At 39.6% G+C, this 26437-nt stretch overlaps 1 protein-coding gene across 1 annotated transcript in view; it reads left to right on the forward strand.

Moving 5' to 3' along the window:
* LOC133656329 (serine/threonine-protein kinase mTOR-like) overlaps positions 1 to 26437 on the forward strand; it is a 274420-nt gene that overhangs the window by 160150 nt on the left and 87833 nt on the right. Inside the window, exons 15-19 of the mRNA XM_062057364.1 lie at positions 1863 to 1940; positions 4930 to 5037; positions 11325 to 11450; positions 20372 to 20503; positions 22243 to 22358. Of these exons, the coding sequence (XP_061913348.1) occupies positions 1863 to 1940; positions 4930 to 5037; positions 11325 to 11450; positions 20372 to 20503; positions 22243 to 22358 (560 nt within the window). The remainder of the gene's footprint in view (positions 1 to 1862; positions 1941 to 4929; positions 5038 to 11324; positions 11451 to 20371; positions 20504 to 22242; positions 22359 to 26437) is intronic.

Raw genomic sequence — 26437 nt, forward strand, 5'->3', positions numbered from 1 at the left:
AATCTTTGGGCACCTCATGATTCCAATTAGATTCTTGATTCAAAACGATTCTCAATTCAAAATCAATACTTTTTTAATAACATTGCGTGCCAGTTCTATGATGAACTACATTCCTCCATAAAATAGATAAACAGCTCTATATTACTTAAAATAAATGTATTATATTACTTAAAATCTAGCCAAACATTTAATAAAGTCAAATACAAACAAGGCAACAAGGGAAGTATCTCTTCTAAAGTAAATGTCTACAACAGTTATAGATCATCTACATTAACATGATGATTTGTCTGAGTGGCTGCACAGCACAGATTACATTTTTTTTTTAATCATTAGAAATAAAAATCGCGATTAATTTGGAAATCAATGTTTTTTTCACACCCTTACTATTCATTGTCTTCTTATTTGTTTTAAAAGTATTTGCATTATGATTTATAATTAGCTGCACTGTTTTGTAGGCCGCAGGGTTTAAAGCGTAGGGAAAAAAAGTAGCGCCTTATAGTCCGGACTTGACAGTGCATCCTGTATAAAGTGAAACTGGTCCTAAAGGTGACATGTTGCAAAAATACAGTCAAGCATATTTAAATATATATTTTTAATGTTCTCCCCGCAATTATAACACAAATTGAAATGTCATTAAATTAACATTAAAAACGTGGCCATTGTACCTCGCAAGTTTATAATAGAAACTTGATAATATTAGAGTATTCATGTTAGCAACTAAGACCACTAGCGATTCGAAAGTACCAATGATTGTCACACACACACTAGGTGTGGTGAGATTACCCTCTGCATTTGACCCATCACCCTCACCCCCTGGGAGGTGAGGAGAGCAGTGAGCAGCAGCGGTGGCCATGCCCGGGAATCATTTTTGGTGATTTAACCCCCAATTCCAACCCTTGATGCTGAGTGCCAAGCAGGGAGGTAATGGCTCCCATTTTTATAACGTTTAGCTCGCTAGTTGCCAGCGCGTGTTCGTTGCAAGCTCCAGTAGTGTTTAGAATAGAATAGAAAGTACTTTATTGATCCCTGGGGGAGATTCAGCACCTCAGTTCGCTCACAATATACAATAAATACTTAGGTATTTTTTACATGTGAATAATATAAATACAGTCTATTATACAGCATTATTCACATGTAAATAATATAAATACAGTCTACTATACAGCATTATTCACATGTGAATAATATAAATACAGTTTATTATACAGCATTATTCGCATGTGAATAATATAAATACAGTCTATTATACAGCATTATTCACATGTGAATAATATAAATACAGTCTATTGTACAGCATTATTCACATGTGAATAATATAAATACAGTGTATTATACAGCATTATTCACATGTCAATAGTATAAATACAGTCTATTATAAAGCATTATTCACATGTGAATAATATAAATACAGTCTATTATACAGCATTATTCACACGTGAATAATGTAAATACAGTCTATTATACAGCATTATTCACATGTCAATAATATAAATACAGTCTATTATACAGCATTATTCACATGTGAATAACATAAATACAGTTTCACTATATTGTTGTTATTGACCAGTAACACTAGACCTTCATGACCTCTTTCATTGGAAAAAACACATTTAATCAAGATGGAGAAGTGGAGGAAAAGGTTGAAGTTGATGTTGTGCAGCGTTGCATGAAGTGACGTAACGTCCATGTTGTTGTTTGATTTTTCCCAGCACATTTATTTCAAACTACTGTACTTTATAACCAGCGCCATATGACCTCGCTCTCCCTCACTTGGGAAGTTTATAGCCTGACAACAGACATGTCTGCACTTAGATGTACTCTTATCATGTATTCTTACAGTAACAAAATGTTTTGTTCTGCAGTGCATCGACAAGGCCAGAGACCTGCTGGATGCCGAGCTGACGGCCATGGCAGGAGAGAGCTACAGTCGAGCCTACGGGGTGAGTGCAAACATGTTTGACCTGGTTGCAGGTCGCCCACAGCCATGACCACCACGTTCATGTTCTAACGGCCATTCTGAGAAATACTCTTGACAAATTAAAACACATCAAAGAGCAAACGGGTGAAATGTAACGAGAAAAAGTTGAAATGTTGACTCTAATAACACAGAGCTGCCATTAAAACTATCATTGCTCAAAAATAATAATGAATCAAAATCAACGTTGTTATGAATTATTGACATATTTAAGGCTCCAATTACTTCACATCAAATATTAAACTTTAACATATTTATTGGGGAATATTGTGCACATTTTTGGGTGTTTGCCATTAACACTTAGTTTTACATGACAAAAACTGCATAAAACAAACATACAAAAAAAACCATAAAAATAATAACAAATTATAATCAAAAGATAGACTTGAAGTTCATCTAGAGATTTAAATGTTAAAAAAAAAAATTGTGTGGGACTCTTTTGGATCCCCAATAATTTGTGGGATTTTTATTTTTTTTTAAGCTCATCACTAAAACAAAATAATAATGAATTAAAATCAATGTTGTTATGAATTATTTACATATTTAAGGCTCCAATTACGTCACATCAAATACTACACTTTGAAATTTTTTTTAAAGGGAAATGTTGCATATTTTGTGTTTTTGCTGTACAAAAAAGTATTTCTTGAACAAAAAGAGCATAAAACATTTGAAAAAGAAAATGTTATATCAACAGATAGATCTAAAAGTTGATCTAGAGATTTAAATGTTGAAAAAAAAAGTACAACTTATTTTAACACATTTATAAGTGGGACCCTTTTGGATCCCTAAGATTTGTGCGTGGTATTTTTTTTTTAACTGTCATTGCTCAAAAATAATAATCAATCAAAATCAATGTTGTCATGAATTATTGACATATCCGATTGCTTCACAGCAAAGATTCCATCTTAAAAAATATTTTTGGGGAAAATATTGTGTATTTTGTGCTTGTGAAAAAAGGGCATAAAATAAAACAAAACAATAACAAATACAAACTTATAATCGACAGGTAAATCTGAAGTTGATCTCTCAGACTTAAGCGTTAAAAGTAAAGCCAAAGTATGACCTATTTTTAACACCTTTATGAATACAGACCCAAGAATTCAAGCGTGATGTTTTAAACTGTCATTGCTCAAAAAATAATATTGAATCAAAATGAATGTTGTTACAACAAAAAAAGAACTTTAATAACCCCAAAAACTTATAATCGATCAATAAATCTGAAGTTTTAAGCATTGAATGTAAAACAAAAGTTTTTTTAAAAAAAAAGACCTATTTTTAACACTTTTATGAGTAAGGACCCTTTTGGATCCCCAATAATTTTTGCATGATTTTTTTTATACTGTCATTGCTCAAAACATAATAATGAATCAAAATTAATGTTGTTGCAACAATTTTTTTTTTTTTTTTTAAACCCAAAAATAATAATTAATGAATAGATCTGAAGTTGATCTTGAGACTTAAGCGTTGCAAGTAAAAGAAAAAAAAGCATATCCTATTTTTAACACTTTACTGAGTGGAGACCCTTATGGATCCCTAATAATTTTAGTGGGATTTTTTTTTATACTGTCATTGCTCAAAACACAATAATGAATTAAAATCAATGTTGTTATGAATTATTGACCTATTTAAGGCTCCGATTACTTCACATCAAATATTATACTTTGAACATTTTTTGAGGAAAATTTTGCATATTTTTTGGTCCCTAAAAATTTTAATATGATTTTTTGCTAAATTTTTTTTATAATTAATCAAAATCAATGTAGTTATGAATTATTGACATATTTAAGGCTCCGATTATTTCACATCAAATATTCGCTTTGAAATATTTTTTGAGGAAAATGTTGCATATTTTGTGAGTTTGCCATATAAAGAAGTTGTTTTCTTTGACATAAAGGCCATAAAACAAACAAAAATACAAACAAATTAATATTTAATATAATCAACAGATAGATCTAAAGTTTATCAAGAGAATTAAGCGTTGAAAGTAAACAACAACAAAAAAAAGTTTGACTTATTTTTAATACTTTTATGAGTGGGACCCTTTTGGGTCCCCAAGAAGTTTAGTGGGATTTTTTTTATCAAAAAATAATAATGAATTAATGTTGTTACGAATTATTGACATATTTAAGGCTCCAATTATTTCACATCTAATATTACACTTTGAACATTTTTTAAAGGAAAATATTGCATATTTTGTTTGATTGTCATAAAAACAGGGTTTTGACAAAAAGGGCATGAATCATAAAAATAAATAACTTTATATTGACGGATAGATCTGAAATTGATTTAGAGATTTAAGTGTTGAAAGTAAAAAAAAGTGGATTTGGATCACAAATAATTTTAGTGGGATTTTTTTGCTCAAAAAAAAATTAATGAATCGAAATTAATGTTATGAATTATTGACCTACTTAAGGTTCCAATAAGTAGCATCTTTACTCTAATTGGGCCTTTATTTAGATGATTTTTGTCCATGTAAACATGGCTACTGCGTGGTTTTTGAGGAAAGTATTGCATTTTTTGTGTTTTTGCCAAATAAAAAACAAAGTTTTCTTTGACAAAAAAGGCATAAAGAAACAAAAAAAAAGATGTAAAAAAAAAAAAAAAAAGACAATCAACAGATCTGAAGTTGATCTAGAGATGTAAGTGTTGAAAGTATGACTCATTTTAACACTTTTATGATTGGGGCCTTTTTAGATCCCCAATCATTTTAGTGGGATTTTTCTTTAAAGCTGTCATTGCTCAAAAAATAATAATAAATCAAAATCAATGTTGTTATGAATTATTGACATAATTATGGCTCCAATTACATTTATTTTGTGTTTGCTCTATCAAAAGTTAGTTTTCTTTGACAAAAAAGGCATAAAACATACAAAGAAAACATAAAAAACTAACAAAAACTTATCATAGTACTGCATGTAGTAGTACATGTAGTAGTAACGCGGGTGTGTTCCCAGGCCATGGTGTCTTGCCAGATGCTGTCAGAGCTGGAGGAGGTGATCCAGTACAAGCTGGTCCCCGAGAGGAGGGACATCATCAGGGACACCTGGTGGGAGAGGCTGCAGGTAAACATCCACTCACCTGTGGAACACTTAACATGTGGGAGAGACTGCAGGTAAACATCCACTCACCTGTGGAAGATTTAACATGTGGGAGAGGCTGCAGGTAAACATCCACTCACCTGTGGAACATTTAACATGTGGGAGAGGCTGTAGGTAAACATCCACTCACCTGTGGAACACTTAACATGTGGGAGAGACTGCAGGTAAACATCCACTCACCTGTGGAACATTCAACATAAACATTTGAATACTGTCCTCATATCGTGACAATGCACCGTGACGCTTTTTTAACCTCAAATTTGATGCGACGCAACGCCCTCGCTTGCGGCTAACGTCCCTCCAGAGTCCAAAGACGATTCTAAATTACCAATCCTCGCTTTCATGGCGGCAAATGAAGTACATTTCGTTCAAGTATATAGTATCACTGGAGGATGAGGAATAGCTAAACATGCTTCGCTACACTGTAAGAGAATGCAAGAAGCCATGCGAACCCCTAGGCTAGAACTCTTGAATGTAAACATTAGTGGGCAGGTCAGTACAATTATCCACGATACCAAGTGTAGTATCAATCGATGGCCGATACGACAGTGATTACATCGCTGTTTCTTACCATCACAAACTTTTCTTACATTTTTTGGCGTTTTATTTTGGTATTGGTCACAAACTCAGGAAGTACGTGACATACGTTGTGACATTTTTGCTTGCTAAGACTATTTATATACACTTCAAATTCCCCTGCATGAATTAAATACACATTCATTCATCCAACAACTACCGTATTTTGGAGTATAAGTCGCACCGGTGTATAAGCGAAAATGCATAATAAAGAAGGAAATAAACATATATAAGTCAAATTTTTTGGGGAAATGTATTTGATAAAACCCAACACCAAGAATAGACATTTGAAAGGCAATTTAAAATAAATAAAGAATAGTGAACAACAGGCTGAATAAGTGTACGTTATATGACGCATAAATAACCAACTGAGAACGTGCCTGGTATGTTAACGTAACATATTATGGTAAGAGTCATTCATATAACTATAACATATAGAACATGCTATACGTTTACCAAACAATCTGTCACTCCTAATCGCTAAAGCCCATGAAATCTTATACGTATAGTCTCTTACGTGAATGAGCTAAATAATATTATTTGATATTTTACGGTAATGTGTTAATAGTTTCACACATAAGTCGCTCCTGAGTATAAGTCGCACCCCCGGCCAAACTATGAAAAAAACTGCAACTTATAGTCCGAAAAATACGGTACCGTTGTTTATCAAGGATAACAACATGGCAGTGTGTATATATATATATATATATACAGTATATATTAGGGGTGTAACGGTACACAAACATTTCGGTTCGGTACGTACCTCGGTTTAGAGGTCACGATTCGATTAATTTTCGGTACAGTAAGAAAACAACGAAATACAAATGTTTTGGTTATTTATTTACCAAATTTGTAAACAATGGCTTTATCCTTTTAACATTGGGAACACTATAATAATTCTGCCAACGTTAATCAACATTAAACTGCCTCAGGTTGTTGCTCAGATTAAAAAAAATAACAAAACTTTTCTTCTACATATAAAAAGTGCAACATTAAACAGTTTCAAGGCAACTCATCATGCTTTTTACAGCATTTGGGAAGCCTGTAGTTGATTTTTATTATGTAAATGTTATATTTGTATCAACATGTGATAGCAGGGACCCTGCCATTCAAAACTAGGCTGCTCCATTACTAATGATTAATGTAACTATAGCTGAAAAAATAGTACAATAGCAATAGGATAGCAAATAGTACAATAACAATATTCATCCCTGAACACCATGGAGTTCATGTAGGCTTAATGATGCAGTTACATTATTATATCAACTATCAGAGACAGAAACTCTTCATTTAATATAACGTCCTTTTTTGCTGCTTCAACACAGCTCAATCAACACAGAAAAAGGTCAAGTGAAATAACAGACAGACAGGGCTTTGCTGTCCGTAACACACACACACACCGCAAAATGAGCTAACGTTACGCTAAAAGCGAATTAGCCTTCACCTCAAGCCAGGACTGCGAGTGATCTGAGCTGCCTTTTATATTTCTAGAAGGTCAACGGGCTCATAGTGATGTTACTAGTAGTTGACTGGGAGGTGTTTATTATAATTTGGGAAGATATCGCTGCCTGATGCTTACCTGCTAAACGCTAAGCACTGACTACATGCGCTCTGAATATGCACTGCTGATTGGCTGTTACCGCTCTGAATGTAACCAATCAGATGGTTGTGTGGGTGGGACATAGCTGGGTGCTGTGTACTGACAGAGACAGGCAGAAGGAAGCGGAGCAGCTTGTTAAGACTTTAGCTTAGCTTTATATGTTCGTGTGGAAACTCGTTCGGTACACCTCCGAACTGAAGCGAACCCCCTATACCGAAACGGTTCAATACACGTACCGTTACACCCCTAATATATATATATATATATATATATATATATATATATATATATATATATATATATATATATTTATTTATATATACCTGTATGTGTGTGTATATATTTATGTGTATATATATATATATATGTATGTGTGTGTATATATTTATGTGTATATGTATATATATATATATATGTATATGTGTGTGTATATGTGTATGTATATATATATATATATATATATATATGTATATACTGTATATATATGTATATATATATGTGCGTGTATATATATATATATATATATATATATATATATATATATATATATATATATATATATTTATGTATATATGTATATGTATGTGTTTGTATATGTATGTGTATATATATATGTACATATATATATATATATATATATATATATATATATATATATATATATATATATATATATATATATATATATATATATATATATATATATATATATATATATATATATATATATATATATACAGTGGTGGTCAAAAGTTTAGATACACTTGTAAAGAACATAATGTCATTGCTGTCTTGAGTTTCCAATCATTTCTACAACTCTTGTTTTTTTGTGATGTAGTGATTGGAGCACATACTTGTTGGTCACAAAAAACATTCATGAAGTTTGGTTCTTTTATGAATTTATTATGGGTCTACTGAAAATGTGAGCAAATCTGCTGGGTCAAAAGTATACATACAGCAATGTTAGTATTTGGTTACATGTCCCTTGGCAAGTTTCACTGCAATAAGGCGCTTTTGGTAGCCATCCACAAGCTTCTGCTTGAATTTTTTGACCACTCCTCTTGACAAAATTGGTGCAGTTCAGCTAAATGTGTTGGTTTTCTGACATGGACTTGTTTCTTCAGCATTGTCCACACGTTTAAGTCAGGACTTTGGTAAAGGCCATTCTAAAACCTTCATTCTAGCCTGATTTAGCCATTCCTTTACCACTTTTGACGTGTGTTTGGGGTCATTGTCCTGTTGGAACACCCAACTGCGCCCAAGACCCAACCTTCGGGCTGATGATTTTAGCTTGTCCTGAAAAATTTGGAGGTAATCCTCCTTTTTCATTGTCTCATTTACTCTCTGTAAAGCACCAGTTCCATTGGCAGCAAAACAGGCCCAGAGCATAATACTATTCACCATGCTTGACGGTAGGTTGAGTGTTCCTGGGATTAAAGGCCTCACCTTTTCTCCTCCAAACTAATTGCTGGGTATTGTGGCCAAACAGCTCCATTTTTGTTTCATCTGATATCACATGGACAAAGATAAGACCTTCTGGAGGAAAGTTCTGTGGTCAGATGAAACAAAAATGGAGCTGTTTGGCCACAATAGGATATATTTATTTTTAGTACCCACTAGGTGTCGCCAAGAAACTAATAACCACTCCACTTCAATTAAAAGACAGCATAAATCCATTCCAGATGATTAATAATACGTTTGAAATGTTCCATTTCCAGTAATATGCTGTAAAAACTACCATAATGTTTGCTGTAAAAAAAAGGGGGCGATTGAGTGGTCAGAATGTTAGTGTGAAGTCATGTTGACACTTGTTGATTGACATTATATAGTTTTAATATCCACACAAGTATTATTAGAGAATATTAACATTTATGTTTTTTGTCACAGTGGAAATAAGTACTTTATTCAGGCATATTATTTACAAGCCTTTTGAAAAAAAATTATCCAACATTTCCCTAATCGTCAAAAAATGAGACTTTTTCTTTATGTCTTGTCAGCAAACTCTCCTTTTTTTGACATAATGATTTTTCTGCCCTGAAGTCGGCGTCCCACTCCTCCTTAAAATCAGTTTTTCCAGACTTTTCTTTTTGTCCACTTCAGTAAAATAGGTCAAAACTGAAATGTTCCCTTTTTTGTCCAGAACTTCTTGAGATGAGGTAATGGCCTCCGTGCCAAAAGACCTCAAAGATCATGTTGCACACCCGAAAAATCATTTCTCATCTGCTGTCAATCTTCTCTGTGCAGACAATGTCAGCCATTGTTTGTTGACTCAGCAGTAACAGCCCCCACTGTATGGCCCTCATAAACATCATCTCATAAACATCATCTCATAAATATAATATCATAAATACAATCTCACAAACATCGTCTCATAAACATCGTCTCATAAACATCAAAAAAATATTTAATTACGTGACGCATGCTAGCTGTTAGCATGTTATTATTTTAGCAAATTTTTCAGGTACAAACTTTTTTGAAAGATATTTTGTTACTTGACGCATGCTAGCTGTTAGCATGTTATTTTACTAAGCAAATGTTTCTGGTGTAAATCTCTTTAAAAATATTTGGTTACTTTGATGCATGTTAGCATGTTATTTTTTTAGCAAATCTTTCAGGTATTAACTTTTTTTAAACATTTTTGTTACATGACGCATGCTAGCTATTAGCATGTGATATTACTAAGCACATTTTTCAGGTACAAACCTCCTAAAAAAAGATTTTGTTACTTGACGCATGCTAGCATGTTATTTTTTTAGCAAATGTTTCAAGTATAAACCTCTTTAAAAATATTTTGTTACTTTACGCATATTAACTGTTAGCATGTTATTATACTAAGCAAAACTTTTAGGTATAAACTTCTTTAAAAAATATGTTGTTGCTTGACGCATGTTAGCATATTGTTTTTTTAGCAAATTTTTCAGGTACAAACCTTTTAGAAAAATATTTTGTTACTTAACGCATGCTAGCTGTTAGCATGTTATTTATTTAGCATATTTTTCAGGTATAACCTTTTTTGAAAAATATTTTACTTGATGCATATTATTTTACTAAGAAAACTTTTCAGGTGTAAACCTCTTTAAAAAATATTTTGTTACTTGACACATATTGGCATGTTATTTTTTTAGCAAATTTGTCAGGTATAAACCTCTTTAAAAATATTTTGTTACTTGATGCATGCTAGCTGTTAGTATGTTATTATACTAAGAAAAAATTTGAGGTCTAAGCCTCTTTAAAAAAATATTTTGTTACTTGACACATGTTAGCATGTTATTTTTTTACCAAATTTTTCAGTTATAAACTTTTTAGAAAAATATTTTGTTACTTAACGCATGCTAGCTGTTAGCATGTTATTTGGTTAGCAAATGTTTCAGGTATAAACCTCTTTAAAAAAAATGTTGTTACTTTACGCATATTAGCTGTTAGCATGTTATTTTTTTAGCAAATCGTTCAGGTATAAACTTTTTTGAAACATTTTTTGTTACTTGACGGATGCTAGCTGTTAGCATGTTATTTGGTTAGCACATTTCTCAGGTATAAATATTTTGAAAAATATTTTGTTACTTGACACATATTAGCATGTTATTTTTTTAGCAAATTTTTCAGGGATAAACCTCTTTAAAAATATTTTGTTACTTTATGTATAGTCGCTGTTAGCGTGTTATTTTTTTTAGCAAATTTTTCAGGTATAAACTTTTTTGAAAAATATTTTGTTACTTAATGCATGCTAGCTGTTAGCATGTTATTTTGTTAGCACATTTTTCAAGTATAAACTTCTTTACAAATATTTTGTCACTTTACGCATATTAGCTGTTAGCATGTTATTTTTTTAGCAAATCTTTCAGGTATTAACTTTTTTTAAACATTTTTGTTACATGACGCATGCTAGCTGTTAGCATGTTATTTATTTAGCAAATTTTTCAGATATAAACTTTTTTGACAAATATTTAGTTACTTGATGCATGCTCGCTGTTTTACTCATTTTGCAGTCACTATTTAGTTACCTGGCTAGCATGCTAACTGTTAGCATGTGAGTTGAACGTTCAGTATCCACACCCACTGTGTGTTCTCCCCTCAGGGCTGCCAGCGTATTGTGGAGGACTGGCAGAGGATCCTGATGGTGCGCTCCTTGGTGATCAGCCCACACGAGGACATGAGGACCTGGCTGAAATACGCCAGCCTGTGTGGCAAGAGTGGACGTCTGGTCAGTACCTTCACACCAACTCTATTTACAAACCCTGTTTCCATATGAGTTGGGAAATTGTGTTAGATGTAAATATAAACGGAATACAATGATTTGCAAATCATTTTCAACCCATATTCAGTTGAATATGCTACAAAGACAACATATTTGATGTTCAAACTGATAAACTTTTTTTTTTTTGCAAATAATTATTAACTTTAGAATTTGATGCCAGCAACACGTGACAAAGAAGTTGGGAAAGGTGGCAATAAATACTGATAAAGTTGAGGTATGCTCATCAAACACTCATTGAACAAGTGAACAGGCAAATTGGGAACAGGTGGGTGCCATGATTGGGTATAAAAGTAGATTCCATGAAATGCTCAGTCATTCACAAACAAGGATGGGGCGAGGGTCACCACTTTGTCAACAAATGCGTGAGCAAATTGTTGAACAGTTTAAGAAAAACCTTTCTCAACCAGCAAGGAATTTAGGGATTTCACCATCTACGCTCCGTAATATCATCAAAGGGTTCAGAGAATCTGGAGAAATCACTGCACGTAAGCAGCTAAGCCCGTGACCTTCGATCCCTCAGGCTGTACTGCATCAACAAGCGACATCAGTGTGTAAAGGATATCACCACATGGGCTCAGGAACACTTCAGAAACCCACTGTCAGTAACTACAGTTGGTCGCTACATCTGTAAGTGCAAGTTAAAACTCTCCTATGCAAGGCAAAAAACGTTTATCAACAACACCCAGAAACGCCGTCGGCTTCGCTGGGCCTGAGCTCATCTAAGATGGATTGATACTAAGTTGAAAAGTGTTCTGTGGTCTGACGAGTCCACATTTCAAATTGTTTTTGGAAACTGTGGACGTCGTGTCCTCCGGACCAAAGAGGAAAAGAACCATCCGGATTGTTATAGGCGCGAAGTTGAAAAGCCAGCATCTGTGATGGTATGGGGGTGTATTAGTGCACAAGACATGGGTAACTTACACATCTGTGAAGGCGCCATTAATGCTGAAAGGTACATACAGGTTTTGGAGCAACATATGTTGCCATCCAAGCAACGTTACCATAGACGCCCCTGCTTATTTCAGGAAGACAATGCCAAGCCACGTGTTACATCAACGTGGCTTCATAGTAAAAGAATGCGGGTACTTGACTGGCCTGCCATGAAATGACCAAATTTTAACGGTCAAATCAACTTCAGAACCCAACATTGATTAAACGTCATCATAAAGCACGTTGTTTCAACATTGTATGACCAAGTTTCAATGGTCAAATTAACATCAGAACCCAACATTGATTAAACGTTGTCAAAAAGCATGTTGTTTCAATGGTGTATTTGTGTTGTAGAATAATGGTAGAAGGTGGGGATTGAACCCCAGTAACCAGCAACCCTCCGATTGCTGGCACGGCCACTCACAAACTTCGCCACGCCACCCCGTGTTGAAGAATATTGGTTGGAAAATGACCAAATGTCAATGGTCAGGTCAACATCAGAACCCGACATTGATTAAATGTTGTCAAACATCTTGTTTCAACGTTGTATTTGTGTTGTAGAATATTGGTTGGGAAATGACTGAATTTCAATGGTCAAATCAACGTCAGAACCCAACATTGATTAAACGTTGTCAAAAAGTATGTTATTTCAACGTTGCATTTGTGTTGTAGAATATTGTTTGGGAAATGACCACATTTCAATGTCAAATCAACGTCACAACCTGACTTTGATTAAACGTTGTCAAAAAGCATGTTGTTTCAACGTTGTATTAGATTTGTAGAATATTGGTTAGGAAATGACCAAATTTCAACGGTCAAATCAACTTCAGAGCCCAACATTGATTAAACGTCATCATAAAGCACGTTGTTTCAACATTGTACGACCAAATTTCAATGGTCAAATCAACATCAGAACCCAACATTGATTAAACGTTGACAAAAAGCATGTTGTTTCAACGTTGTATTTGTGTTGCTCAACATCAGTACCTAATTCAACAAGTTCTCAATGTTGTTTCAATGTCTTGTGCCTGCTGGGTTCAGTGGGGGGGGGTTAGTTGATGTATCCAGAACTAGCTGCAGTGTGCTCACACAACCAGCAGGTAGCATCTAATACTGCATCATCTCTTTCTCTTTGGGACTCATCAGGTCCTCACATGGAGGAAACGCACACTTCACTCACGCTTTAAGTGAGGGATGCAACAACAAGGAATGCAGACCTGCTGTAATGTGTGTTGTTTTCCATCCTTCACCTGGCTGGTTACACACACACACACACACGTTCTTGTATTTGTTACCTTCTTGAGACCTGAGAAAAATGCCTCCCTCTTTAGGACCACCCTTTCTAGATATATAAAGATGTGTATTTACAACATGAATAATATATACATACTATGCAAATATCGAAAAGCTTGTTGTGAAAAATTAGTAGGAATTTCACAAGAAAAAGTTCACAATTTCACAAGAAAAAGGTTGAATGTTGGCAGTATTATAATAAATGTCATAATTTTACTCAAATCAAGTCAAAATTTTACAAGAAAAATTGAACATTTGTGCAATATTAAAAGTTGGTATTTTACTCAATAACAGTCGCAATTTACAAGAAAAGCTTAACATTTTGGCAAGTGATGTCACTTCCTGTTCCGGTAGCTGAACTGGCGCTCTCAAATTTTACTCCCAAAATTTAAGTTTAATAATATAAGGAGGAATTTTGCGATTAATTTAACAAGTGAATGTCTGCAGTAACTAGCCGGTGCGCTCTTACGACGACGAGATGGCGCCCATGGCTGATTATAGCGAACTTAAAAATTCAATCGACACTCTGATCGAGGAAGTTGCTACGATCAAGGAGCAGCAGAAAACTATCATGGCACTTGTTGGGCAGCTGGATCAGATGAGGGCTGACAATCTGGAGAAAATAAGAAAATCGCAATTCTGGAGAACAGAGTTGCTGATATTGAGCAGTACACACGGATCAATGATGTCATCATCACCGGACTTAGCATCAAACCCCGGTCTTACGCACGAGCTGTGACCCCAGCGAATGGAGGGGAGCCGGCGCAGTTGGATTATTTCAATGGAGTGACAGGTAGCGGTCTTCATGCAGTCCATGGACATACAACTGGACTGTAACAGCATCGAAGCATGTCACCTTTTGCCTAGGAGAGGAACAAACGACAAGCCGAGCGTAGTGCTGAGATTTTTAAACAGAAAGCACAAGATTGCGTTGCTAAAACGGAAGAAAGCTAAAATGAACAAACGTATACACGAACGACCATTTGACCAAACAAAATGCTGATATAGCCCGAAAAGCACGCAAAATGAGGAGAGAAGAAAATTCTACAAACTTGGACTGCAAACTGTAAAGTATTCATCAAACTCAACGGTACTCCGGAGAACGCCAAAGTGCTGGTTATTAGAAACATCGAATATCTGAACGAATATGACGTTTGAACTGGACTGTAAGGTAAAAGCGACCAAACACAATCATGACACACATTGACAATACGCAAGATGCAACCCATGACACTAGCCACATAATTCAGTTGATAAGTGAATATGACAATGTGCATCTCAATACACTGAGCACCACCTACAAGACTTGGAACATGATATAGACCTGGACAATAATTTCCTCCTCAATATCAATGAGAACTGCTGCTACTACACCAATGAACAGTACAACCAGAACATTATTACTAAGGGCAAATTATTAATTATCCATTTCAATAGTAGAAGCCTAAACATGAATTTCAAGGACATCAAGGACCATTTACACACCTTTTCACAACCATTTAACATAATTGCATTATCAAACTTGGATTAACAGGGAAAAAGTGACAGATTTTGAACTGGATGGTTATGACCTTATTAATGTAAATATACAAAACAAGGGGGGTGGAGGGGTGGCAATCTATGTGGATAACACCTTGAGATTCAAACGTCTGGATGATATGACAACTGTGGTTGATAACCTACTTGAATGTCTAACAGTTGAAATTTGTATGGAAAAAAGTAGAAATGTCATTATTAGTTGTATATACAGATCGCCAGGTACAAGCATTGAACATTTTACAGATTGGATGGAATGCCTGTTTTCAAAGAAGAGTAACGTTAATAAAGCTGTCTTCATTTGTGGAGACGTTAATATTGACCTGTTAAATCCCAGTAAAAATAAAGATATAGATAATTTCATTGACATAATGTACAGTATGAGTCTATATCCCAAAATCACCAGACCCACTCTAATCCACAACATATTCACTAATGATATTGAGAATAAGACCGTAAGTGGGCTATTGATCAAAGATATCACTGACCACCTCCCAGTTTTTCTGATATTTAATGGAAACTACAGGACAAAAAAATTAGAAAAGCCAATCCAATACAGAAGAACGAGATCAGAGGAATCCATGAGTTCATTTAAACATGATTTTCTGGAGCAGAATTGGAATGTAATTTATGAAAATGGTGACGTTAATAGTGCTTAAAATATATTCTTGAGAATATTTAGGTCATTATATGATAAAAATTGCCCAATAAAAGAATGCACCAGTAAAAGAAAATATACTAATTGTCCTTGGATCACAAAGGGATTGCAAAATGCTTGCAAAAAGAAAAACACTCTTTACAGGGAATTTATAAGATTGAAAACAAAAGAAGCAGAAAATAAATATAAAAAATATAAAAACAAGTGAACTCATATTATAAGGTCAAATAAGAGAGACTATTATAAGAAATTACTAAATGATAATAAAAACAATATCAAAGGAATATGGAATTTATTAAACAGTTTTATAAGAAACAATACCTCTTCAAATAACTATCCAACGTATTTCACGAATGATGGTAAAGAAAATGATAATATTGAAGATGTGGCTAATGCCTTCAATAAATTCTTTGCAAGTATTGGACCCGAACTTGCAGAAAAAATCCTAGATCCACAGACAACTGGTAAAAATATGGAGGGATTGTTGGAGAGAAATCCCAATTGTATGTTTTTAAATGCAGTGGGTGAAGAAGAAGTGTTGGATATTGTAAACAAATGTAAGAACAAAATGTCCACTGACTCCAATGACATTATAATGGCATTGGTGAAAAAGGTCATTACAGGGATATCAAAACCATTAACATATATCTGTAATTTGTCATTTCAAACCGGCGCATTTCTAAATGAAATGAAAATAGCTAAAGTTATACCTTAACTTAAAGTTAAAAAGTTATACCTCTGTTTAAAACTGGGAGCAAGTACCACTTCACAAACGATAGACACGTCTCTTTACTTCCACAATTCTCTAAAATATTAGAAAAACTATTCAATAACAGGTTAGATGCATTTATAGAAAAGCATAAATTACTCTCTGACTGTCAATATGGGTTTAGATCAAACAGATCTACATCAATGGCAATAGTTGAAACAATAGAGGAAATCACAAATGCCATAGAAAAGAAACAATATGCAATGGGAATATTTATTGATCTAAAAAATGCAATTGACACAATTAACCATAATATATTAATCAATAAAATGGAAAAGTATGGAATCAGGGGAGTTGTACTAGACTGGCCTAAAAGTTACCTAAATAAGAGACAATAGTTTGTGAAGTTGGGGGATTGCTGTTCATCATGTTTGGACATTGCTTGTGGTGTCCCCCAGGGGTCAGTGTTGGGGCCAAAATTGTTCATCCTGTATATCAGGGGTGTCAAACTCATTTCGCATCGTGGGCCACATACGGCCTAGGGAGATGTCAAGTGGGCCGGACCATTAAAATTATACCATACTCTGCTATAAATAACCAGTCCACTCCAACTCTGTCCAATGCAGCAACGACAGAGCCAAAAATGTCCTCGGCTGTTGTGGTGTCCATCATTGGCACCAACTCAAGAAACTCTTCAGTAACAGTCAATGTCTCATCAACTCCTCGAATAAATATGGCCAGTTGGGCCACGTCTGTGATGTCAGTGCTCTCGTCAATTGCCACGGAAAATGCAATAAATGACTTAACTCTCTGTTTCAATTGACTGTCTAAATCTGCCGATAGTTCCGAAATCCTCTCTGCTATAGTATTCCTCGTCAGGCTAATATTGGCAAAAGCTTGTCGCTTCTCGGGACATACAAGTTCAGCCGCCTTCATCATGCATCGTTTAACAAAGTCACCGTCGGAATACGGCTTCGATGCTAATGCTATTTCGCTAGCAATTAGGTAGCTGGCTTTTACCGCTGCTTCACTGACTTCTCGGCTCTGGATGAAAGTTGACTGCTGTTTCCTCAGACCCGCCAGCAATTCGTTAATCTTATCTCTTCTCAGTTGTCCTTGCAAGCCGTCATATTTTTCGCTGTGATGAGTCTCGTAGTGGCGTCGAATATTATATTCCTTCAATACCGAAACTTGTTGCAAACACACCAAGCACGAAGGTTTTCCGTGCATCTCTGTAAATAAATAGGACGTGGTCCATTTTTCTTTGAAAATTCTACACTCCCTATCTACTTTTCTCCGTTTGGATAACGACATTTTGGCTAATGAGGGTGTAGCGGAGAGGTAGAGACCAAGGTATTAACAACGTCGTAACAAGCAGCAGATGGCGCATTGATACCGTGTGCTGTTTTCAGTCTGTCTCAGTGATGCGGCTTGTCTTCTACTCTGATGGAAAGAGTGCGCCCCTTAGCGGATAATCCATGAATTGCAGCGAATTTAAAATATTAATTCCATGTCTTTTATGCATTTTTTCCACTTTCAAATTATCCTGCGGGCCTGATCGAACCTCCTTGGGGGCCGGTTCCGGCCCGCGGGCCGTATGTTTGACACCCCTGCTGTATATCAATGATATATGTAAAGTGTCTAGCTTATTGAAATTAGTGTTATTTGCTGATGACACTAATATATTTTGTTCAGGAGCTGACTTAAATCAATAGCAGGAAGTCATTATGGAAGAAATTAATAAATTAAAAACTTGGTTTGACTATAATAAATTGTCATTAAACCTGACTAAGACTAAGTTAATGCTGTTTGGAAAGAGGACATGTGAAACAAGGGTGCAGATACAAATAGATGGGGTGGATATTGAAAGGGTTTTTGAAATAAAATTCCTTGGAGTTACAATTGACTATCAAATTAACTGGAAATCACATATAAAACATGTACAATCTAAGCTGTCAAGAAGCATCTCAGTAATAAATAAAGCAAAGCAGGTTCTGGATCACAAATCACTCCACATTCTCTACTGTTCATTAATCTTACCATATTTAACCTACTGTGTGGAAGTCTGGGGAATAATTATAAAACCTCATAAACTCAATAACTATACTTCAGAAAAGAGCTGTACGCATCATCGACAAGGTTGGATATCTGGACCATACTCATTCACTATTCTTACAGTCAAAGATATTTAAATTTAATGATATTATTTTGTATCAAACTGCACAATTAATGTACAAAGCCTAAATAAATAAACTACCAGGAAGCATTCTAAAATTGTGGGGTTGCCCATTGAGGCAGAGGTGCTGCTGTTGTCGCATGATACCATTTCCATGATCCCCAGTGGTAATGGTGTGGCTATGTATGTGTGCAGTGTGCATATGTATGTATATATTTATGATTTATGTATATACAAGTTCATTAAGTTTGTACATAGAGTGAACAGGTAGTTCTGGCTCAGAATAATTTATGATTTAAAGAAAAGGGGTGGGATTAAATAAGTGTAAACTTCTCACTCCTTTTCAAATATGTAAAAAAAAATAAAATAAAATAAAAAATAAAGTCCATTGCTCATTTGGTTTATTTTTTTTCGTTTTTTATTCTCCATTGTTTTCATTTTGTTATAATGGCTGTTAAGGCTATAGCACTGTTTTGGATCAGGCTTGCTCTTGTTTTTTTGCAAAATTGAAATAAAAATATATAAAATCAAAAAATATATCAAATCAAATTTTATGAAAAGAGTCTTAATTTTACTCGACAAAAGTCACAATTTTATAAGAACATTTTAAATGTTGGCAGTATTATAATAATCATCTGAATTTTACTTGGAAAAATGATGACAAAAGTAATTTTACTCAAAAAATGTCACTATTTTACAAGAACAACAACAAAATTGTCAATATTGTGATACAAGTCAGAATTTTATATGACAAATGTCACCAATTTGCATTAAAAAGTAATAATTTAACATTGAAAAGTAATATTTTTTCATAAAAATTAATCATTTTTTGAGAAAATATTTAAATACTACAGAAACAGAAAGAATATGAGACATTGTTGCCAATTTTATAAGAAAAAAGTCACATTGTGAGAAAAAGACTGCTTTTTTGTTTGTAATTGGTTTTTAATCTTCATTATTTACTTCAAGTTATTACAGTATGTCTCTATATACATATTTATTTTATGTTTTTTATTCATTTTGGCCAAAGGGGGCGCATTTCAATTTATTACACACACTTGTTATTTCATATGTTGACCAGAGAGGGAGCACTTTTAAAAGCAACACACAGTCAATTTGAAAAATCCCTCCTTTTTGGGACCACCCTCATTTTGACCAGCAGGGGTGCAAATGAGACATTCTCTATTAGATGCAATGTTATTGGGACCATGATTTATGTCATCACTTGTTCACACCTCCTCATATGGAAGATACTTTTCCTTCTGCATGTCTCAAGAAGGGTAGAAACACATACACACACACACACACACACACACACACACACACACACACACACACAGAGTGCGAGGGCGCCTCTGGGTGATGTAAGTGAAAGTGAAAGCAATGATGGTGGGATGTGAATACAAGGTGTTGGAAAAAGTGACCTCCTTCCTAATTACGTATGCATGCTGCTTTTATTATGAAGCTCTGTCAGCTCTTTTTTTTTTCCAAAATGACGAGGGGTCAGCAGGGGTCGGCGTTCACGGTCTATAAAGCTCCCTGACACTGCTCTTCCTTCCCGGCAGGCCCTGGCCCACAAGACCCTAGTGCTGCTCCTGGGCGTGGACCCTTCCAAGCAACTGGACCACCCTCTGCCCACAGCCCACCCGCACGTCACCTACGCCTACATGAAGTACATGTGGAAGAGCGCCCGCAAGGTAAGAGCCCTGCCACTCGCAAGTTATGTCATTTTCACAACTTCCTGCTTTTGGCCATCGCCGGAAGGACCCGGCCGCGGAAATGTCGTGTTTCCATCAGATGTAAGACGAGGAAAATGTCACATTTCATTTTAATATCATGCAGGAACACCAGGATTTATAAGTCGTTTTAAACGGCAAAAATATTGACCGTATTTTCCGGACTATAGAGCGCCGGTTTATAAGCCACACCCACTAAAGTTTAGGGAAAATAAAAAAGTTTCCACATATTAGCCGCACCAGACTATAAGTCACAGATACTATATACAGGACTGTCTCAGAAAATTAGAATATTGTGATAAAGTCCTTTTTTTTCTGTAATGCAACTAAAAACATGAAAATGTCATACATTCTGGATTCATTATACATCAACTGAAATATTGCAAGCCTTTTATTATTTTAATATTGCTGATTATGGCATACAGCTTAAGAAAACTCAAAAATCCTATCTCAAAAAATTAGAATATTTCCTCAGACCAAGTAAAAAAAAAAGATTTATAACAGCAAAACAAAATCAAACATTTGAAAATGTCAATTAATGCACTCAGTACTTGGTTGGGAATCCTTTTGCACAGATTACTGCATCAATGCGGCGTGGCATGGAGGCAATCAGCCTGTGGCATTGCTGAGGTGTTATGGATGCCCAGGATGCTTCAATAGCAGCCTTTAGCTCATTTGCATTATTGGGTCTGGTGTCTTTCAGCTTCTTCTTCACAATACCCCACAAATTCTCTATGGGGTTCAGGTCAGGGGAGTTGGCAGGCCAATCGAGGACATTAATGCCATGGTTAGTACACCAGTTACTGGTGGTTTTGGCACTGTGGGCAGGGCCCAGATCATGCTGGAAAAAGAAATCATCATCTCCATAGAGCTATTTTTTTTAATTTATTTCTTGTGCGGCCCAGTGATTGGGGACCACTGATATAGAGGATATTTGACCAGCATGTTCTGCAGTAGATCCTTAAAAACATGAAGTGTTCTTGTCATGTAGAGGATCTTAGACCAGCATGTTCTGCAGTAGATCCTTAAAAACATCAAGTGTTCCTGTCATATAGAGGATCTTTGACCAGTATTTTCTGCAGTAGATCCTTTAAAAAACAGCAAGAGTGTTCCTGTCGTATATAGGCTCCTAGACCAGCAATTTCTGCAGTAGATCCTATAAAAAACATCACGAGTGTTCCTGTCATATAGAGGACCTTTGAGTAATTGTTTTGCAGTAGATCCTAAAACCAACAGGAGCTCCTGTCAAATTGAGGACCTTTGACTGTTTTTGCAGTAGATCCAAAAACAGAAATGCGCTCCCGACACATAAAGGATCTTTGACTAATGTTTTTGCTGTAGATCCTAAAACAAAAAAATGCTTCTGTCACAGAGGATCTTTGGCTGATGTTTTTGCAGTATATCCGTAAAAAACATCAGCATGTTCTTGTCATGTAGAGGATCTTTGACTAATGTTTCTGCAGTAGATCCTGAAACAGAAAAGCGGTCCTGTCACATAGAGGATCTTTGGCTACTGGTTTTGCAGTACGTCCTTAAAAAGCATCAGTGTTCTTGTCATATAGAGGATCTTTGACTGATGTCTCTGCAGTAGATCCTAAAACATAGAGGATCTTGGCTAATGTTTTTGCTGTCGGTCCTTAATTCCGACTGCGTGGCATCCTTGTGCACTTTGTCTCAAAGATTGTTTTGCTTCTTGTCAGATCGATGCCTTCCAGCACATGCAGCATTTTGTGCAGGGCATGCAGCAACAAGCCCAACACGCCATTGCAGCCGAGGACCAGCAACACAAGCTGGAGCTCCATAAACTGATGGCCAGGTTTGTTGTCTTTTCCCATATTTAGTCTCTGTTTCATGTGCCAAACAATATTCACATCTCCTAAAAAAACACTACCATTGTGCAATATTCACATCTCCTAAACAAACACCACCATTGTGCAATATTCACATCTCCTAAACAAACACCACCATTGTGCAATATTCACATCTCCTAAACAAACGCCACCCTTGTGCAATATTCACATCCCCTAAACAAACACCACCATTGTGCAATATTCACATCTCCTAAACAAACGCCGCCATTGTGCAGTATTCACATCTCCTAAACAAACGCCGGCATTGTGCAATATTCACATATCCTAAACAAACACCGCCATTGTGCAATATTCACATCTCCTAAACAAACGCCAACATTGTGCAATATTCACATCTCCTAAACAAACACCACCATTGTGCAATATTCATATCTCCTAAACAAACACCACCATTGTGCAATATTCTCATCTCCTAAACAAACACCACTATTGTGCAATATTCACATCTCCTAAACAAACACCACCATTGTGCAATATTCAAATCTCCTAAACAAACACCGCCGTTGTGCAATATTTACATCTCCTAAACAAACACGGCCATTGTGCAATAATCACATCTCCTAAACAAACGCCGCCATTGTGCAATATTCACATCTCCTAAACAAACACCGTCATTGTGCAATATTCACATCTCCTAAACAAACACCGCCATTGTGCAATATTCACATCTCCTAAACAAACGCCACCATTGTGCAATATTCACATCTCCTAAACAAACACCACCATTGTGCACTATTCACATCTCCTAAACAAACACCACCATTGTGCAATATTCTCATCTCCTAAACAAACACCACCATTGTGCAATATTCACATCTCCTAAACAGTAAACAGGGAAAGAGGGTGCACCCAGGAAACAGACTAAAACAGGAAAACTACTAAACATAAATCATGCCATGACCCGGGTGACGAATCATGACATAACCTCCCCCCTTAAGGGACGGATACCAGACGTCCCAAGCTAGAAACTCATCCCCTAAAAAACAAAAACAGAATAAGTCCAAAGTCACAGGAGGGTGGAGAGAGGACTTAGCGGTGGGCCGCCAGGCCAAGCGTCCCCGAAGCCACCGGCGACGAGTCAGGTGGCGGCGGCGAGTAGGACGTCCTCGGAACGACCATGTCTGTGGCCGTTGGGGAAGCGGACAAGACTGGTGCCAGAACCTCAGCAGTCTGAGTCCTGCACCCAAGTCCTGGGCGCTGCTGTTGGCGCCAAAGGCGTCAATGAATAGTCCAGAGACGAGGAGGTGGGCGGCGCCGAGGTGCGGCCCGCCGGAGACGTGGAGGTGGGCGGCGCCGTGTTGCGGCCCACCGGAGACGAGGAAGTGGGCGGCGTCGGGGTGCGGCCCGCCGGAGACGAGAAGGTGGGCGGCGACGAGGTGCGGCCCGCCGGAGACGAGGAGGTGGGTGGCGCCGTGCTGCGGCCCGCCGGAGACGTGGAGGTGGGCGGCGCCGTGTTGCGGCCCACCGGAGACGAGGAAGTGGGCGGCGTCGGGGTGCGGCCCGCCGGAGACGAGGAGGTGGGCGGCGCCGGTTGCGGCCAACCGGAGACGAGGAAGTGGGCGGCGTCGGGATGCGGCCCGCTGGAAATGAGGAGGTGGGCGGCGACGGGGTGCGGCCCGCCGGAAACGAGGAGGTGGGCGGCGACGGGGTGCGGCCCGCCGGAAACGAGGAGGTGGGCGGCGACGGGGTGCGGCCCGCCGGAGACGAGGAGGTGGGCGGCGCCGTGTTGCGGCCCACCGGAGACGAGGAAGTAGGCGGCGTCGGGGTGCGGCCCACCGGAGACGAGGACGTGGGCGGCGTCGGGGTGCGGCCCGCCGGAGACGAGGAGGTGGGCGGCGACGAGGTGCGGCCCGCCGGAGACGAGGAGGTGGGTGGCGCCGTGCTGCGGCCCGCCGGAGACGTGGAGGTGGGCGGCGCCGTGTTGCGGCCCACCGGAGACGAGGAAGTGGGCGGCGTCGGGGTGCGGCCCGCCGGAGACGAGGAGGTGGGCGGCGCCGGTTGCGGCCAACCGGAGACGAGGAAGTGGGCGGCGTCGGGATGCGGCCCGCTGGAAATGAGGAGGTGGGCGGCGACGGGGTGCGGCCCGCCGGAAACGAGGAGGTGGGCGGCGACGGGGTGCGGCCCGCCGGAAACGAGGAGGTGGGCGGCGACGGGGTGCGGCCCGCCGGAGACGAGGAGGTGGGCGGCGCCGTGTTGCGGCCCACCGGAGACGAGGAAGTAGGCGGCGTCGGGGTGCGGCCCACCGGAGACGAGGACGTGGGCGGCGTCGGGGTGCGGCCCGCCGGAGACGAGGAGGTGGGCGGCGACGAGGTGCGGCCCGCCGGAGACGAGGAGGTGGGTGGCGCCGTGCTGCGGCCCGCCGGAGACGAGGAGGTGGGCGGCGACGGGGTGCGGCCCACCGGAGACGAGGAAGTGGGCGGCGCCGTGTTGCGGCCAACCGGAGACGAGGAAGTGGGCGGCGTCGGGGTGCGGCCCGCCGGAAACGAGGAGGTGGGCAGCGACGGGGTGCGGCCCGCCGGAGACGAGGAGGTGGGCGGCGACGGGGTGCGGCCCGCCGGAGACGAGGAGGTGGGCGGCGCCGTGTTGTGGCCCACCGGAGACGAGGAAGTAGGCGGCGTCGGGGTGCGGCCCACCGGAGACGAGGACGTGGGCGGCGTCGGGGTGCGGCCCGCCGGAGACGAGGAGGTGGGCGGCGACGGGGTGCGGCCCGCCGGAGACGTGGAGGTGGGCGGCGACGGGGTGCGGCCCACCGGAGACGAGGAAGTGGGCGGCGCCGTGTTGCGGCCAACCGGAGACGAGGAAGTGGGCGGCGTCGGGGTGCGGCCCGCCGGAAACGAGGAGGTGGGCAGCGACGGGGTGCGGCCCGCCGGAGACGAGGAGGTGGGCGGCGACGGGGTGCGGCCCGCCGGAGACGAGGAGGTGGGCGGCGCCGTGTTGTGGCCCACCGGAGACGAGGAAGTAGGCGGCGTCGGGGTGCGGCCCACCGGAGACGAGGACGTGGGCGGCGTCGGGGTGCGGCCCGCCGGAGACGAGGAGGTGGGCGGCGACGGGGTGCGGCCCGCCGGAGACGTGGAGGTGGGCGGCGCCGTGTTGCGGCCCACCGGAGACGAGGAAGTGGGCGGCGTCGGGGTGCGGCCCGCCGGAGACGAGGAGGTGGGCGGCGACGGGGTGCGGCCCACTGGAGACGAGGAAGTGGGCGTCGCCGTGTTGCGGCCAACCGGAGACGAGGAGGTGGGCGGCGACGGGGTGCGGCCCGCCGGAGACGAGGAGGTGGGCGGCACCGTGTTGCGGCCCACCGGAGACGAGGAAGTGGGCGGCGTCGGGGTGCGGCCCACCGGAGACGAGGAAGTGGGCGGCGTCGGGGTGCGGCCCACCGGAGACGAGGAAGTGGGCGGCGCCCGGGTGCGGCCCGCCGGAGACGAGGAAGACGTCATGGAAGACGTCGTGGAAGACGTCATGGAAGACGTCGTGGAAGACGTCGGAGGCGAGGAGGAAGACATCGTGAAAGACGTCGGAGGCGAGCAGGAAGACGTCGTGGAAGACGTCGGAGGCGAGCAGGAAGACGTGGAAGACGTCGGAGGCGAGGAGGAAGACGTCGGAGGCGAGGAGGAAGACGTCATGGAAGACGTCAGAGGCGAGGAGGAAGACGTCGTCGTGGAAGACGTCGGAGGCGAGGAAGACGTCAGAGGCAAGGAAGACGTCAGAGGCAAGGAAGACGTCGTCGTGGAAAACGTCGGATGCGAGGAAAACGTCGTCGTAGAAACCGTCGGACGCGGCGCCAGAGGCAAGGCAGGCGGCTCGTCTGTCGCCGTGGACGGAGCAGGTGTCAGCAGACCCAATACCGAGCCAGACTGTTGACCCAGCAACTAGTGCTGGGTGAACTATAAAGGGGAGTGATCACCTGGTGGGAACACTAATTGCTAAACAAAGACAGGTGAGGAGAATCAGTGCCCATGGAAACCAACAGTAAACAGGGAAAGAGGGTGCAATAATATATTTGAGAAGGTTTACTGTCAGTGATACA

Source organism: Entelurus aequoreus, linkage group LG01 (assembly GCF_033978785.1).
Source record: "Entelurus aequoreus isolate RoL-2023_Sb linkage group LG01, RoL_Eaeq_v1.1, whole genome shotgun sequence".
NCBI lineage: Eukaryota > Metazoa > Chordata > Actinopteri > Syngnathiformes > Syngnathidae > Entelurus > Entelurus aequoreus.